At 37.4% G+C, this 18,333-nt stretch overlaps 1 protein-coding gene across 11 annotated transcripts in view; it reads left to right on the plus strand.

Moving 5' to 3' along the window:
* Positions 1 to 18,333, plus strand: part of LOC139952935 (uncharacterized) — a 120,847-nt gene that overhangs the window by 95,206 nt on the left and 7,308 nt on the right. For 3 of the 11 annotated variants that reach the window (XM_071952262.1, XM_071952263.1, XM_071952271.1), the window contains 7 exons: positions 1,180 to 1,348; positions 2,404 to 2,594; positions 6,789 to 6,891; positions 8,037 to 8,170; positions 8,467 to 8,572; positions 11,636 to 11,752; positions 13,701 to 13,768. In XM_071952262.1, coding sequence (XP_071808363.1) covers positions 1,180 to 1,348; positions 2,404 to 2,594; positions 6,789 to 6,891; positions 8,037 to 8,170; positions 8,467 to 8,572; positions 11,636 to 11,752; positions 13,701 to 13,768 — 888 coding nt within the window. Of the gene's footprint in view, positions 1 to 1,179; positions 1,349 to 2,403; positions 2,595 to 6,788; positions 6,892 to 8,036; positions 8,171 to 8,466; positions 8,573 to 11,635; positions 11,753 to 13,700; positions 13,769 to 13,899; positions 13,959 to 18,333 lie in introns of all 11 variants that reach the window. The other 8 variants (XM_071952264.1, XM_071952265.1, XM_071952266.1 and 5 more) reach the window with 4 other exon arrangements.

Genomic DNA, 18,333 nt, shown 5'->3' on the forward strand with positions numbered 1-18,333 from the left:
AAAGAAAAATATTGTACTTCTCCCCTTCCTCCATCCTCCCCTTTAGCCCCTCCCCTCCAACTACAAATCCCTACTCACTGGAGCGGAAAATAACCAAAATAAATTTCACTTTGTGAATTCAAACGAGGCGCATCAAATGAATTTTAATAATGTAAAAATTCCACCGAAGATGTTGCCGATAAGCACACCCCAACTTGACGAAAATCTTCCCCCAAATAATTCCAAATCTAAAAAATTAAATAAACCACACTCCACTGCGAAATATAAACCGCTTAAATTTAGGTGCTATTTTGAGAGCATGCATGCAGAGCTTGCACACCACCACACTTCGCGCCACTTTATTCTCGATGTGTGAATATTTGGGCTGGTTTTTCCCGCCAAATATTAACGAGCATGATTTCCCCGCGACTACCTCGCTTGACGTAGTGTGGATTAAATTAAATCTGACGCCTCAACAAGGTGTAATCATCCAATCTGAACGGGTTCCGATCTCAGAAAATAATGTTGTTGATCTTCACTCAGTTGGATAATAATGCGACTGGTGGATGACTCACGTATTTTATTTTTTTTGATGGTGAGGGAGATCGTGTAATTTGTATTATGCAATCTTTGCCAGGTTTTAGGAGGAGGATTTGTCAAATCTTAAATTGGTTTGTTTCCAGTTTTATCTACTATTAACATGTGAGGTTTATAATTATGGCGATGATCACACCATACTGTTCGGAATGTTAGTTGCTGTTGGTGTTGTTTTGTTGTTTGGGGTGTTTCTTTGAGGTGTTTGTTTGTTTGTTTGTTTGTTTGTTTGTTTGTTTGTTTGTTTGTTTGTTTGTTTGTTTGTTTGTTTGTTTGTTTGTTTGTTTGTTTGTTTGTTTGTTTGTTTGTTTGTTTGTTTGTTTGTTTGTTTGTTTGTTTGTTTGTTTGTTTGTTTGTTTGTTTGTTTGTTTGTTTGTTTGTTTGTTTGTTTATTTGCTTGTTTAATAACCACCTAAGATAAGTATAGTCATATACACCACAAACCTTCAATTTCTAGAATTGTGATGCTTAGTTTTAAACAAAAACATTAATCTACTTATCCAACCTTACATGTTTAGATTAAAGAATGAGTGAATTTTACGAAATGCAGCACATTCTATTATAATCTTGAATATTGACTTTTTGGTTGTTTTTGTCTTCCTGTAGAAATCTGCGCACTGAGTTGCGACAATGGTGAATTGAACGTGAAACGGTGCGAGTGTAGTTGTGAGACGGGCTGGGATGGTTTATCATGCAACATCCCTCTACTGGTCATAACACCAGGCCAGCCATGTAACAAAGACTGCGGAGAGCATGGCAGGATGGATCAGGACGAGTAAGTCATGTAGATTTCAAATATTTCTATGGCCCTTCGGCTGCGGATGTGGCTCAGGCTAGCTTGCCCCCCCCCCCCCCCCTCCGGTTGTGCTGACATTTGCGCGTGCTTTGCATACACGCTGAGGGCTTCAGACGAGAAAAAAGCCTGAAGCCGAATCCAAAGCCAAGGCCGTGATTTCGAAAAGGGCGTATATGTGTGGAGTATTGGACTGTGATAAAAATGGCAGCTTGGCTGCGGCTGTTGCTACGGATGTTGATATGGTTTCCTGGGTTTCAACGCTTGTTCATGGGACGAGCAAGCCATAGCCGTAGCAGCTTAGTTGGACACGGCTTTGGCTTTGAGTGGCACAAGTCTATTTGGGAGATTGGTTTTTACCAACCTCGTTCTCATTGGTGTACGATTTCGAATGCCTTGCTCGTTCATAACATTCCCTTCCAGAGAATATTTGGCTATGGAAACATTATTCATTCTTTTAATGAAGAACAATGGTCTGGTTCCCCTGTTACCAATTACCCAAATCATACACATCAAACTGATTTGAAAAGCAACAGTCTATTTGATTTGGACACCCATCTCGGTGTCAAAAAAACAAAATGGCTGCCAGGATATTGGTGACGTCAGTCAGTTATTGGAACATCATCGTGTTATGCTGCCCTCGGGTTGAGGGGGCATTCGCCGTGTACAGTGCTGGAGCATTGACGTGAAATGACGCGAAATGGCCGTCGTATTAATTCCAGTTCATAAAGCTGTCTAGATGTGGTGGTTCGTTGACTACCGATCGAAATGATGAAGGTTCAGTACAGGTCACGAAGAAGACAGTTGTGTTGATCATCCAATCAAAATCATCGGTTAAGCTCAATTTACATTACATGCATTTTACATACATGCATATGGAAAGATTTTGGGATACCATATGGCCCGTATCGGGCATGGTTTATTTTGTGCCGTTTATAAAAACTCATTTTGGGAATTCGCTGACTTCTTTCTAATCATATTTTTCTATATTGTGTGTCTGTCTTTCCACCCGCCCCACCCCTCTCTCTCTCTCACAGGTGCAGTTGTGTGTGCGATGAGAACTACACCGGAGACACGTGCGAGATTCTGTGCGACAAGACCTGCGACCCGGACCACGGCACCCTGGACCCGGTCAGGTGTACCTGTCAGTGCGAGTCGGGGTATTATGGGGAAACTTGCTCCAGTGAGTTAGCCTTGTCATCAGGAGATGGCGGCGGTATCACAGCAGGTGCACACCAATCGACCAATCAAAACACTCCCTTAATGTCTCTCAACCAATCAAATCGCTCCCTTTTTTTCTCGTAGACTCCTCCCCAGTCGTTTTTGAACGATTTTGTGTAGATGACCCTCCAAATGTCAATTTCTTACCCACGTAATGTCAGAGTCCGTTTTTATTCTGTCAGAACTACTCATACGAAATGCATTCCAACTAGAGATGCATCTGAATGACTAATAATTTAGTCTTTAAACTTTAGAAAAACAATGCATGGAAAACACTAAATCAATTATGTCAGTTAGTTAGTACTTCCAAACACTCAAATTAAAATTAGCATGTTGATTATTAACATGAATTTTTCAAAGTGTAAAAACAATTGTTTACTATTTTCCACATCCGGCTAACAATAAGTTTTTTTTTTATATCAACCTCATGAAACAGGGTTCATTTTTTCATTTCCCCCATCTGTTTTGAAATCATTTCATCGAGCATCAAATTTTCAGTGGTGAAAGATGACCACAATATTTCAGTAAAAGAATTTCTTTTCTCGTAGAATTAAAACACCACATTAACTTTTTATCATTTTTGAGTGGCAAGACATAGCTATTTTTCTTTTATAGATAAAAGCTTCCAGACTTAACAGAAAAGCTGGTTTAATTTACACTAACAACTCCTTCGCTTTATGTCAAGACAAAAGAAATCATCTTGCAAGATTGTATATTGACTTGAAAACGGTTTGCGGGAAGTTGCAACTGTCTCTCTCTACTTCATGGTTTTGCATTGTGCTGGGACTCATCTAATGTTTACATCGAGCGAAAGGCTCAACCACGCTTTCAAAATTATCCCTTTACACGTAAACAATATTTGAATGGGGGCGGTGGACCTAATTCAGCAACCAAACAAAAGCAGAAATCATTCTTTGGGTTTTATGTCGATGGAAACACAGACGCTAAAAAGGCGGTATACTAAGATAATATTAACAGTCCCTATTTCTTGAAGGAATTTGCTTTTTGAGTTTTTAGACAGATAGAGTGTGCACCTGCTTACATACACTGCTGTAGATTGTAGAACTTGGCCCAATTCCATGGCTTTGCTCAACGTCGAATTCTGCGCTTACGAGCACCTCTTCACTTTTCCGCTTACTGTGCAAGCGCCGAATTTCTGCGCAAGCTATGTACGCAGAAAAAATCCTATTTTAAAAGTGAAGTTAGCACGCGCCCAAGCACAAATTCCCTGCTCACCCTTGAAATGTGCTTGACGTAAGCGCAGAATTCCCTGTTTCCGTAAGCAAGGATTTTTGTTTACGGTAAGCAGAGCCATGACATTGGGCCCTGATGGATTGAAGTAGATTGGACGTAAATGCTGTTTATTAACTTTGACAGAAAACATCCCAAGCATAAACATCAATAATTCCTTTTTTTTTTTTTTTTTTTTAAACAAATGTATAAAATATCTATTTACAAGTAAATACTTGTAAACTAATATTAATGTTCCGATACGTTGTTTAAAAGTTGACAACACTTTTGGTGCCATTTGTTTCACTTTGGGATGTTTTCTTCTTTTTGAAGATATGTGAATGGTCAGACGAAGAAAGTTTTCCCAAAAATATTTATGTAGCGGCAAATTTGACCCTCTAGCCTCGTTTTGGCGATCTGAATCAGAAAAAAACTAAAATGGCTTTTCGTAACGAGAAAATTGCCTTTTGAGAGACCATTCACATTTCTTTTGCCCAATAACTTATTTTGTTTCAGCGAAGTGTAGGTATAATTTGTAGTGTCGCTGAGTGAGCTATGCGTCTATATAAAGGGCCGGTTGTTTGATCATCAGCTATGGGGGCTAAACGGTGAAAACAACGGGGGACATGTTGGCTCTTTACACCCCCTGGCTTCGTTCACAAGGCGCTGCATTTGCTACCATTCCATCTTTATATTCAACTCTTACATTCTTCACTCATTCATTCTTCATCCTCTATTCTTTCCTGCATCTCTACTAAATCCTCATCAACATTTGAATTTTCCTGTCACAGTAAAATAAATGACTGGTTGACTATAGTTCTGCCTCATTGAACTGACGCACATCTTGTGTCCTCGTTAAACGCCGTAGTAATTAACATTTCAAGGCGATATTACAAATCAAAAATATTCTCGACATTTCTGCCACGAAGTGTTCTCCTTGTGGTTTATTACTTGACATTCCATTTCAGAACATTTTTTTATTAGTTTTTTTACCAAGAAAACAGAATTAACTGTTGCAAACTGCTTACCAACCAAAAGAGGGTTAGAAATGCAAACAAAAGTTAATGGCCCGATGCTTCTACCCTAGAAGAGTCTTTTTCGCTTTCTCACATTCAGAGTCCTTCGAGAAAGATTCTGTCATTAAGATTTTATACAAGGATTGAGGCGTCAAGCCATTTAACTATTGTTAAACTTTTGAAAATAATGGTGTTATAAAAACAAACTGCTTTTACATCAGAGTTTCCCGAGAAGGTGTCGGCTAAAGACATCCTTTCGCTCAACTACCTCTTACATGGACATAATTTTGTCTTGAGCCACAATCTCACATCGCTCCTACAATTTCTTGGAGCAAATGAAACAAGCAAACCATGATGTAGACTTAATTCCCATCATTTGACACTTTTTATGCCTCTGAAAATATTTCCTTTCGATCGCTCGGCTGCATGTTCCCAATTTTCATTCGCAGAAATTTGCAGAAATTTCTACCAGATAATTTCGAAAATAACCCTTGTTATGCCTCTCAATATAATATTCCCTTTCGATCGTTCGGCTGCATGTTCACAATTTTCACTCACAGGAAACCAAAGACATGCCAATGTATTGATAGACAAGATCCCATAGTTGGCTTAACATGTTAAGCATAAGAAATCCTGGATACAAAATTCCTCCTTTCTGAATAAATAAGAAGTTTCCTCTGACCTTAAAACGCACCCCCCCCCCCCCCATCACCACGCAATCTCACAAGACGTTTTTACTCTTTGGAGGTAATCAAAGACGAATGACAACAGCAATCAGACATTCATCACGTCGTGTGTTTTTAACATCAAGGAAAGAAGCAAATGTTTCCGTCGGTGAGACTCTGACGACGTCATTCAGAGGAAAGCAATCATTGAGGAAGAGCTATCAAAAGCTGAGCTATCATATATCAGTCTGTTTGGCAATAATCAAAACCCCATGACAGAAGGGGGATTCGTAATTGGTCGTGAATCTGAGGTTCGGTTGGGAATAATAATGATTCGTAATTGGTCGTGAATGTGTGGTTCTGTTGGGAATAATGATGATTCGTAATTGGCCGTGATTTGTGGTTCGGTTTGGGAACAATGATACATCATCTTGAAATGATTGTGAAATGTCTTCGCATTTACCGCTTGTTAGTTTTTTTTACCTCAAGAGAAATAATAATTGAAATATTGTCCTATTTGAAAACTTCCAACCATCCATAACCTTTGATTTGCCTAAATAAATACTTTATACCTCCAATATTCCACATTTAGGTTTTTTTTAAGAGAATACCAGCCCATTTAGAGTAGTCTGCATGGCCACGGTAGCGACAAAGTATAGCAATTCAACAACAGTTAAATAACTGTTCATGTCTAAACCGTTATTTTCTAGTTTGTTGTTATTACTCTTCTCACCATCTAACACTACTGAAGTCTGATTCGTGTCTTTTTGTGAACATCTCACCCATCCCGCTCTCCCTGTCTTCATTTCCAATCATCCCTGTCATTTCCTTCTCTTCTTCCCGTATAACCTTGGAAACCTGGAAACTCTCCTTAAAGTCACCCATTCAAAGCTTCCTTCGAAGCCTTCTAAACTCTTTGAACGGGGTTAGGTCTGCCATGCTGTAGCTATTGAGGGCGTTGCATGCTATCAAACAGCCTCGTTGCAAATGCCGTGCCTTTTTAAAGATGTGATGCTCTATTAGGCTGCGGCTATGGCTAGCCTAATGCTTCTGGCTACATTGGAAATCAACATCCTTTATAGCCAGAACTCCTTCATTTTCTGCACTAAGACTATAATGTTGCGGTAGCAGCTATCATCCACTGTAGTCATTCATTTAGACGTACGTCAACATTGCAGTCGACTCTAAACGCAACAGGATAACATCACTAGCCACTCAATTTGCACGCGGCTTTTTATTTGAAGATGTGTATGTATTAATCCCTGACTTCATTTCTCGTAACCCCTGAAGGCACCGCCGATGAGATGTGTAATGAAGGTACTTATTGCAGTAACGGGGGAACATGCTATGAGGTTGATGAACCCAAGACGAGAGAGCTGATTCTACTATGCGGGTAGGAAAGCCAGTTTTTAATAACCAGTCGTATTCCTTGATCACCTATTGGTGATATTGATACTAACCCATAATGAGACCAGACTATGTTTACCTTTCAGCCTCGGTTTGATACAACTGTGCATGGATGTGAATGACTGAACCAAAGATCGCCATATCAAGAGATAATTTCACTGTATATTTCAAAAATAACAATTAGGAAAATAATTATTGTGTTTTTAGTATGCCTGGTGTTACGGTAGGTTTGTCCTATTGACGTTTCACAATATTGAAGTTTTTGTCTGCACATTTTTGTACTTCGTTTATACCAATCTCTTGTATTCGATCATTTTCCTTATAATATCGACAAATGTTTAGGATTTTTTTTTTTCTTTCAGCAGTTTCACTAGAGTTGAAACTATGTTTGATTAGGGATTCACATTTAAGTTCCAACCTGTTTTTTACTAATCGTCATAACCCCGACACAATAACTCCATTAGTGATATTTTGGATTGTAAAAAAAATGAAGGAGTAGATGCTACTCAGGAACATGAAATCGCCAGGAAATTCAATTTGGATTCATAATTTTAAATTGAGCGTCCGCTTCTTAAAAGCTCCTTTGCTTTTAGGCTTTTATCAGTTGAAATATTCAACCATGATGTTATGACTGGGGGGGGGGGGGGGGCTGGAGGTGGGCGCCGTCTACGGGAAGGATCGGTAGCCGTCAGTCCTAGACGGGGATTGGGGGGGGGGGGGCTCTTTCAGAAGATTCGAGGTGGATTGTAAGATATCAGTCCGAAAATAGAAATACGCTGATGGATTTATTTAGAATCGGTTATGATTTTGTCGGTAGTAATACATCGATGGAAATGGAGCGAGTTCCGTAGGACCTATTAAAAAAAATTATTTCAGTTTGTTTCTCTTTTTTTCTGCATTTTACCCGTTCGCCATTTTCGAACGGTATAATTTGCTTCGTGTATATTCAATTTGAGAAGTGTGTGAGATTCAATCAAAATCCAGGCTATTTCTTTTCGCCTTCGAGAAAGACTCTGCTATGGTCAAAACGTTGGGCCTAACTATTTTTCGACATCATTATTTGTATAAAAGAAAATATAAAAAAATATCAATGTATGTTTTTTTTCTTCTCCCATTTGTTTAATTGTTCAGTTGTCCGAACGGATTCAGCGGTGAGCGGTGCGAAAGGAGAGACTGTGCCATCGATTGTGGAGAGAATGGTGCCGTGGATAGCTCAGAATGTCGCTGTGTATGCGATGAGGGATACAGGGGAGCAAACTGTGAATGTAAGAGCAGAGACATTTTACTGTTGACCTTTCACCTCTTTTGGAACGGAAACAACTGTTTGGTTTCCTTAACAATTGTTAGTTTCCTTATAAAGGGATGGCGCAAAATAAACAACCGTAAACAACTGCTTTCAAGGGAGTGGAGTTTACAAATTATTTTGCAAAAATGAAATCCCAATTTTATGTTTCTGAGGGACATTATGTGGTGACTGACTGTTGAAAAAATATATATTATTTGTATTTTTTTAAATTTGCAAATTGAGACCTCATTTAATTTCTGATTTTGTTTCCCTCAGCTTTAATGGACGACCACACCGAACCGTGTGGGCCAAAGTACGAACATTACTGCATGAACGGCGGTGAGTGTCAACTGCTGAAGGGGATCATGAAACCGTCTTGTAGGTAAGACTACGAACAGCTTGAGACATCCTTGAGATGCCTTGAAGAGCATCTTGAACAAATCATCTTCTTTTTCAACTTCTCTACCCATCCTTTCCTCCCCCATCCATCACCTCTGTCTCCTATACCAATCCCTCAAGTCAGTGCATTGTTTCTTTCTCTTACCCCATCTCCAAGACATACCTCTTGAACTGTTTATGAATAAGACAATTAAAGGCACTGGACACCTTTGGTGATTGTCAAAGACCTGGTGTATCCCAACATATGCATAAAATAACAAATCTTTTGAAAATTTTGTCTCAATTGGTCATCAAAGTTGCAAGAGAATAATGAAAGAAAAAACACCCTTGTTGCACAAACTTGTGTGCTTTCGGATGCCTAACAAAAAGGGCTTCAGTCTTTTAATATTTGAGTGAGAAATTACCTCTTACTCAAAAAGTGCGTTACTTCAAAGAGAGCCGCTCCTCACGGTGTTTTATACTATGAACAACTCTCTATTGCTCTTTACCAAGTAAGTTTTTATGCTAATGACTATTTCTATTGTTTGCCAACAGTCTCCAGTGCCTTTAAGACACTTCCCCCCCCCAAGAAAAAAAATAAAATAAATGCCTTTCTTACCCCTTCTGTTACCCCCTCCCCTTTCTCTAATCACCCACACATCTTCGTTCCTTCTTACCCAGCCCAGTCTCTCTTCTGTAAAACCATCTTCTAGCATCTACATTTACAATCCATCCCCACCCCCACCCCATCATCTCTCTCCACCCCTGCCATACAAATCAGTGTCACCATTCTCATTTTGTGTGTCTTCGTAATCCATATTATTATTGTTCATTTTGTTGAAATTTTTATGTTCTTGCATGGTAACCTTTTAATTCAATCTATGGGCCATGTCACACAAGGCAATCTCCAAGAAGAGAATCCATTCACATTTGAATGTTCTCATGTTTTCTTGGGAATCGTAAGACATTGTTTGAAAAAAATTACTCATGTGCTACCAAAGTTGTACCGTAGCATGCACTACTGTTGGTTGCCTCCAAATTACCTGCAAAAGTTGCCTCGTGCGACAAGGCCCTTATACAAAAACAACCTGAACTTTTCAAACAACCATTCAATTATTACTGTGAAATTGATTACTGGAAGACAAAGAAGTAGTGATTTTAAAAGAGACAATATTTTTTAAGAACTATTCAAACAACCGTTCAATTAATTGTGAAATTGATTACTGGAAGTAAAAAAAATCGTAGTTTTAAAAGAGAGAACCTTTTTGATGAACTATTTAAACGACATGTCAATTATTTTTTGAATTACTTGCTGTGACTACAAAAACTTCCTAAAATCCAGTGCAAAACAATAATTGAAGGTTGATTGGTTTTTTACTTATTAAATAATATAAACTTCAGGTTTGTTTCTGTATTTATGAAAAATAAATGTTTTGTTGAATCCAGTTTTGCTTAAATATTTGGCTATTATTATTATTATCATTGAACCTATCATAATAACATTATTAATGTGCTTGGTCAGGAGCCTCACAGCTTGTCATGAATATGCTAATTTTAATATCTGGATTGGACCAATAGCATCACCCACTGCATGATCAAAATTTGCATGTTGCTGCAAAACAATTAGTGTACAACGTTGCTGAATTTTTATAAATGTGCATGCTAAACAAGTGTGGCTGAGTGACGTCACTGGAGTGGATTTTGGCTTCCTTTTGCACTAATCGTGATTGAATTTGAAAATGCTAAACAAGACTTGATTAAAACAACATACCTACTCAAATAACACATTATTCATTAATTAGGTTTGACTAGCACACAATGAATTATGACTAATTATAAAAAACACCATTTAATAAACAAAACTATTTTTTTATTTTTTATTAAAGACGTTGTTACACCCGAATCTTCGACCTTACATTAATATCCCGAAAACAAATATTAAAACAAATTCGGTGTTCCTAGCTCATCATATAGTTTGGAAAAACTGCTAGTTGTTTCCATAGCAACCATTTGTTTGACATCACACCTTTAGAAGTAGAACACGCCTATTTAGAGTTTTCTCTCTTTGACTAACTCGATTTCAACGTAGATAAAACAAAGTGAACTTTTCAAAAACAAAACACTTTATCTCTTTCCTTGATTATTACATTAATTCGAATACACCTCATTTATTCAAATTTATTTTGTTTCTCTAATTAAATACAACTTCAATTTCCATTTCTTCAGTTTCCAAAACTGCCATTTCCATCGACATTGAAAACATTTTGTCAAAACTCAGCTCAAAATAATTAACATCAAACATTTTTATCAAATCATCTTTCTTATTCAACATATTTATTGAGTTGACATCAATTCTTTCCAAGCTGAACACAAACTTTTCCTCTCCTGCTTTTAAAACAACTGTTCCTGTATCTCTGTTTTCCAATATCATGTGGTTGCTTTTTAGTGGTAGTGGAAGTTTTAAGTTGGTGTTTTGATGTTGTGGTCACATTGAGTGTTGTGAAGTCCAGAATATAATACTATTTGTATGTGGTTAATTTTTGTTCCCTTTTGTGCCTAAATCCATTGCTTGAAATTGACCAATCTTGAATCATTACAAACTCGAACCACTATTCATCTGGGGTGTGGGGGAAGGAGGGGGGAACAATTTATCTCAATCAAATAACCTCAATCACTATTAAACTGGGGTGTGTGGGGAGGGACGGGGCAAAGAAACAATTTAATCGAATTCGAATGACCTCTATTACCATTATACTGAGATGGAAACCAATATTGATTTGGAACTGACCTTCCTCGATTGACCTTTGACCGCGGTCTAGTCAATCTTGAGTGGAACCTGTGAGTTATGTGTGTAAAAGTGTTTGGTAATGTATTGCTTTGCTGCTGTACACAAACAAAGTATATGTGTTGTAAAAAGTGTTTGTGATGCTTTTTCATTAAATGGCTGCTTCTCATTGGTCTATAAAGTGGTAGAAGGGCACTGACTGGTATCATAGGTGATGCACAATGGTTGCCTTGGTAACAAAGGAGATTGGATGTTTTTAGTAACTGTAACTCTGATTGGCAGGTGTCCCATTCTATATCATGGGAAACGTTGCGAGCGTCTGGAACCAGACCTGGACTGTGGTTGCTTGAACGGTGGAGAATGTAATTATAACGAAACTAAGCAGGAATATGTGTGCAAGTGAGTAGACCTGTCAATACAACAAGAGAAGAACAAATCAAAAATAAACAAATTACGGGAAAACTGGGGAAACTAAACTTAAAAAACAAGGGGAATCCTCTCTCAAAAAAAAAAATTAAGTCTTTTTTTATAACCAAAGATAAGACTTTAACCAAAAAACAAAAGTTACAGGGGAAAACTGGGGAAACTAAACTTATTAAATAAGTGAAAATCCTCTCTAAAAAAAAACCCAAGTCCTTTTATAAACAAAAGGTAAACTTTTACTTTTCGTTAAAAAAAAGTAGATTAAAAAAAAAAAATCTGAAAATTAGTTTATAAAATAAAGTACAGTTTGGGAGAGAATTGTTTACACAAAAACAATTAACATAATAAATTAAGCAAACGGCAAAAATTCTAAACTAATAGTATATTTTTCCCCAATAATTTTGCTCTTCGGGTTTATCCAACACTAAAATACATTCTAAAATTGTTTTATACATTACGTCATTTTGACATAGTTATACGTTATTATCAATTATTAATGTCATAATAAATGTAACAGTTGTCCTTACGTACTGTCCAACGTGTTCCATTCACATCATGAATACAGACATCAAATAGGGGCATTTTTATAAATATTTCGTCTAATTAATTCAACTGATCTTTTCGTAAACTCTGTGCAATCAACTTTATCCACGACGCAAGTGTACAAACAACTCGCCAGAGGAGACAAATCTCTAAAGCGGGAGGAAGAGTTTACCTTTTCCTTCAAGTTTTTATGTTAAACACATTTTTTTAACTAACTCAATTAATTAACCTATAACGTTGCACATGTTGACTTTGCAGAATAAAATATAACAGCATGATTTGGCTCTTGAATTGCAACAGGAAAAACTATGAGCAGCTATTTTGACTGGAGAGCATGAACAAAAACAATTAATAACTGATAACTATTCTCTCAGCTCAGACGAAAGTGCATCTGTACAATAGCAATATTGTCTTTAATTCAAGTTGAATTTGTATTTTAATAATCCACTAATCTGTTAAACAGGGTTTGAACATAACATAGCCATGAAGTGATGTTTGTGTGTTTTTCTTGTTTCTGATTTACCTCATTCAAACTTGGTCAATATTTCACTTGTTTTGATCGATTTAATCACAAATCTCAAAAGTCAGGGATTTTATTTTAACAGAAACAGCACAGGCCAACCGTCATAGGTGTCAACAAAATTCAAAACGACACCTTGAGACCGTAGGTGGCAGCAGACAGTGTGGATACACGTTAAAACTTTACACGTCACTTTGAAATGCCAATTCTTGAACAGTGGGTTTTACCCAGAGCTAAGAGAGAGTTGCTACATGGAAGGACCAGTTTTCTTTGGTCACGTACGTGGTTACTGGACGCCGTTTGCGGTCCAAATGCAGCACAACCCAACGGGCAGACTAGTCTGGCGCCCTATGTGCGCACATGCGGTATTTGTTAAATGAAAATGGCTTATAATCACAAGTTGTGGAAAAAAAACACCACTGGTTTAAACCCAATGCTGCCACCTCGCATCTCGAAATCTCAAACTGTTGAAGGGTCATCGGCCCTTTTCGAAACCACGCCTTTGGGCTTGGGCTCAGGCTAAGACTTGAAGTCCCGAGGGAAAGCCTACGGTTTCTACATAAACTAACGGAACCTTAGCCCATGCCCTAGCCATGGTTTCGTAAGTGCTTTCAATCCATTGGCTGTATTCAATTTTGCCAATAGCTGTGACTTTGTTGATGTATTTTCTCCCTTGAACCATGTTTTCAACATCGGTGAAGGGTAAAAAAACTCCTCTTTTTACAAAGTTGGTCAAAACATTGATAACATTGGTCAAGTGCACAATGAGATGAATCACACCTTCCTTCGTAACAATTAATACAGTTTATACCAGATATATCATTGTTCCTTCTGTTATTCATTGATTGTAAATTTTCACAGTTGCCTTGATAAATATACGGGTGAACGCTGTCAGTACAAAAGGCTCCCACCGCCCCACCCCAACGCAAGTAAGTACCTACGTGGAGGATACCAAAGCCGTGTCCCGTCTTATCCATTCTTTATGCAAATTAACATGTTTTCTCCTCCTTTTTCCCCCGAACCCCCCTCTTTTTTTTTTACGTTGCCGTTTTATTTCTAGCTGTCCCCAAAACTTTGGAGGTTCGAGATGTCAGTATGTGAAACCAGGCTATTCGGGAAGTAAGTAGATGCCAATGACGTGCCCAGTATCAAAAACAAACAAACAAAATAAAAATCACGCACTTCCTCGCATCTTGTCACCTTGCTGCCACTAGAGGGAGCTGTTTCATCATGCTTCAATTCCTGAATCTGTTTGTTTTTCCCTCTTCCTGGTGGATGTCCCAAACATGGCTGTTGATGGTTTTTATTTGATCCGCATTTTATCTGAAACTACCTGGGTTTTTTTTTTAAGTCTATTTTCTTTTATTTTAAATTTGCATGGTGAATATTTATACGTGGTAAAAAATATTTACATACCAAAATTAAAATTCGCCAAATCCCTTTTTTTTCTTTCTTTGAGTCTTTTTGGGGGAAAGCACGGCACTCCTCTCAAGATTTAAATTTTGTAATTTCCGTTCATCATTCAGAATTTTGTCATTTTTTAATTTGATCATCCATTTCACAATGTTTTGTACATTTTAGGAGAGAAACAAATTTTGTGTAAAAATGGACACAAATCTGTTAATTTAATTTCGTCGTTTTTCCCGTAATCATCATTCCAGTCTTGGGACATGCCATTCTTCACCGGTCCTCCTTTCTCCCGAATCCCGCCACTTTAGGGCGCCGTTCATTTTGCCTTTCTTTTGAAGGTGTTTGTTTTTATTATATTTTCCCACCTATCCTGACCTCTCGTTGCAATCCCACCGAAATCCCGGTGTTGGTTTTTTGTTGAAGTGACTGTCACCTGTTTTCGTGTGTGTAAGCACTTACGAGATGTTTTAAAGAAGAATTGGAGGAAAAAAAATGGAAAAAAATGTTTACTGTCACCTGTTTTCGTGTGTGTAAGCACTTGGAGATTTAAATCTTTTTTTTTTTTTTTTTCGAAAAATTTAAATCTTTACTCGTCTATAAAATCTTGTCATGATTGCAGTTTTTTTTTTTTTTTTTTTTCTTCTCGACTTTCATTTTTTCCCGTATACTTTCACAAACTTTACCAGTTTCAGGAGAATTTCCTTATTCAAACTTTCGCATTTCCAAATATCTCTGATAGCAAACGCTTTCCAATCTTGAAGGGTGGTGGTTTTCCGTTTCGGAATCATATCTTGAGCTAACAATTCATGCAAATCAAAGGCATTTTGGTATGGGCACGTTCTGCATGGAGCATCATGATAACTTTCAAGTAGAAAGTCATCAAGTAAAACCGAACCACAAAGTTTCACACAAAAAAAGAGTGAAAAATTCTAATCGTTTTCAAAAACCTTTTCGGTATATTTTGAAAACAGTTTCTACAAAGGGTCCCTGTAAGTAATAACGTCATAATCTGTGAGTGTTGTTTTTTTTTTTAAACCAAAATGGCGGTTTTATATAACCGTACTAAACAGTTTTAATGTGCGAGTGTGTTTTTTTCAAAACATGATTGGAGGATTTATTTATTTTACTTGAGAAGGTGATGATGTTAAAAGTTTGTTTACAATGTTTGCATGTTTACATGTGAATGTTGACTTGTTGATTGTCACTGTACCCGATGTCATGCAAGTGCCAACCACTCCATTTTACCCACAGGTAGTACACTGCATGCTCCATCTTCCCTCCAGATAATAATGGAACCTGCCATGCCTGCGTAGTATGAAATAATAGACTTGTTTAGATATCTGTACCTTATTGGACGGATGCATGATTTAAAGAATAGTGTAACAGTGTCGTTAGAGGGCGCTGTGTGTTGCACACCGGCATGCAAAGTATCCCCGGTACCCTGCTTTGTTTTAGCGTATCTTCACATGTAACAGTGTGTAAGGTATGCTCTTACAGTAGGGTTACCAGCTTACCATTATTCCCAACCCATGTCATGTTGTTGTTGTTGCTACTAGGTACTCCAATTCTCCATCGCTCCCATCGAGTCAAACGTTATATGTTATCCGGTACGTTGAACGCTCCGATCATGTGCTAATGAATATGCATGAGCATCAATGACTGGATGTCCGCCATTAGTTATTTGCATGAACTGCGCTATTTTTCTACACCGGTCTATAATAATTAGTTATGCCACGCCTAACTTAGACCACGCCCACCGTAGCCACAGCATAAATTAAGGGTTCAACGTGACATGTATTCAATGTATTGTTACTCTTGATTATGGGTGTGGTTTAACAAGTGTGGTTTAACAGGTAGCCATAGACTAGTCTTAATCGTTTTCTTTTGGTCGATTCTAGTAGAAATTCATCAATTAAAAAAATAATAATACTTTTCCTCTATGCTTCGCAAAAAACAACAAGTAGAATATGATACTATTAATACTTACTGCTGCATAAAGGGGAAATTTTATAATTTGTTTTCTTTGAAAAAGTCAAACTTGGTGTAGGAACATTTTATGCGAAAGATTTTCCTCAACAATATTAGTTGGAGATTACGGCCAAAAATGTCGCAAACAAATTAGTAACACTCTGTCAAGCAAAATGATTTGATCAATTCATGAGAAACAAGATGTTAATTCTGAGATGGCGGAAAGAGATGATGATTTATGTCAAATGCGAGATAGAAACACCAAAGCGTACACAAAATAACGTAGAGACACGGTATGGAGGCCGGTCCTTTTTTAATATTGCGCTAACCACAAAGTTGGGTTATACACTTGAACAATGAGGGCGCACTTGGATGTTCTACATGACGAATAGAAGAGTATGTTGCGTCTATTTGACTTCTTTGAGCAGTGACCTTATCAACCCAAAGTGGCCGGTCCTCTTGTTTATGATAAATATGCTAATCACAAAGTTTGATTACTCACCCTGAACACTGAGGGCGCACTTGGGTTCTGTACATTTTACGAACTGGAGAGTATGTTGCATCTATTTGATTTCATTGTCAACACAACGCGGGGCATCTTAATACACAGCACTTGTCTTGGTTTCTTGAGACTGCATGCGAACCAAGGGGATTTAAACCACTATCTCGGGATGTTAGAAACAAAGCACTGGACACCCACGAAACACAGTCCCAAAATATATATATTTCATGAAAGAATTGCTGGGATCAATTTTCTTTTTCTTGTTTTTTTCTTCATTTTGTTGATACCCTTTTCTCATACCAAAAGTGGATAACAGCGTTGATAATCACAGGGAGACCAGACTATTTACCATTACGCCATCAAAGTCGGGGCTCCTATATTATAGCATTGCTATTTACAGGGAGACCAGACTATTTTCCAATACGCAACCGAAGTCGGGTATCCTATATTACAACCTCCTTTTTATTACAACATGCATTGATAATCAAAGGGAGACCAAACTATTATGACGTAGATTTATTTCGTATCAATCCAGACGGTTGCGAATGCTATCGGCAGTTAATTTTTTTCCACTTTCGCGGTCATGAAGGGGCCACCCTATTGTCCTCTCAGCCTCGGTTTGGTTACATTGACATGAACGTTTAAAGGCCTACTTTTGGCGCTTTCAATTTTGATGATAGTTCCGGAAGAACAAAAAGTGGCGTTGTACAACTGTTATATTTATTGATATGTATTTTAGTAGCATGTTATTGCATAACAACGGCGAGGTCGATGACCTCTCTGCATTAGCTTGCCAGTATTATTTATTTGCTCCCTGTATCTTTATAGTTGTAGTTATTCATAATTTCATTCATGAATATTCATGCCATTCAAATGCAGCTTCCATTCACGAAAAATGCCATGGAAATGCAGCTTCCATACACGAAAACAATTTGTTTGAGCGTTTACATATCAAAATCAAACTCAACAATTAATTCTTGGTTATAATTATTTAGAATGAATGTGAGACTTTGGACTGATAGGTGACAACAAATTTCCCAGGTGATTTTCCATTATAGTTCTGGGCATGCGCTATTACCGAGAACAATTCAATTTACCTGGTAAGTCTGCTGCCACCTACGGTCCAGAAAGTCCCCCATTATCGAACCTCTTTGGCGTGTAAATTTGAATATTTTTGTTACACAATAGAATTTGAGGCAGTGGTATTTGAATGTTATGAATATTTATAGAAGAATATTAATAATCTGATGAATAGTCATTTATAGATCCTTGTTGACCAATCAATGGTTTACAGTGAATGAATATTCATCAAGCAGCCCCAGTCAATAATTTTTATACTTTTGTATACTCGATTTCTTGATAGCTCATCTCAAACCCTAGCGAGTATTTATCAAGTGACAATCACTTGTAACTGAAAAATAAAAAATGTGTATTGTTATCAAAATTCATAAGAATATTTACCAAACAATAATGTCAGCCTCTATTAAACTTTAATCTTAAACTTTCCAAACCCTTGTATTTTTGTTAACTGCCTTTACGCAAAAATCTTATACAGTGTTCCAACCGAAGGATTTCCAAATGAATATTCATGATTATGAATAATCATTAATGGAT

The sequence above is a fragment of the Asterias amurensis genome, chromosome 21 (genome assembly GCF_032118995.1).
Source record: "Asterias amurensis chromosome 21, ASM3211899v1".
NCBI lineage: Eukaryota > Metazoa > Echinodermata > Asteroidea > Forcipulatida > Asteriidae > Asterias > Asterias amurensis.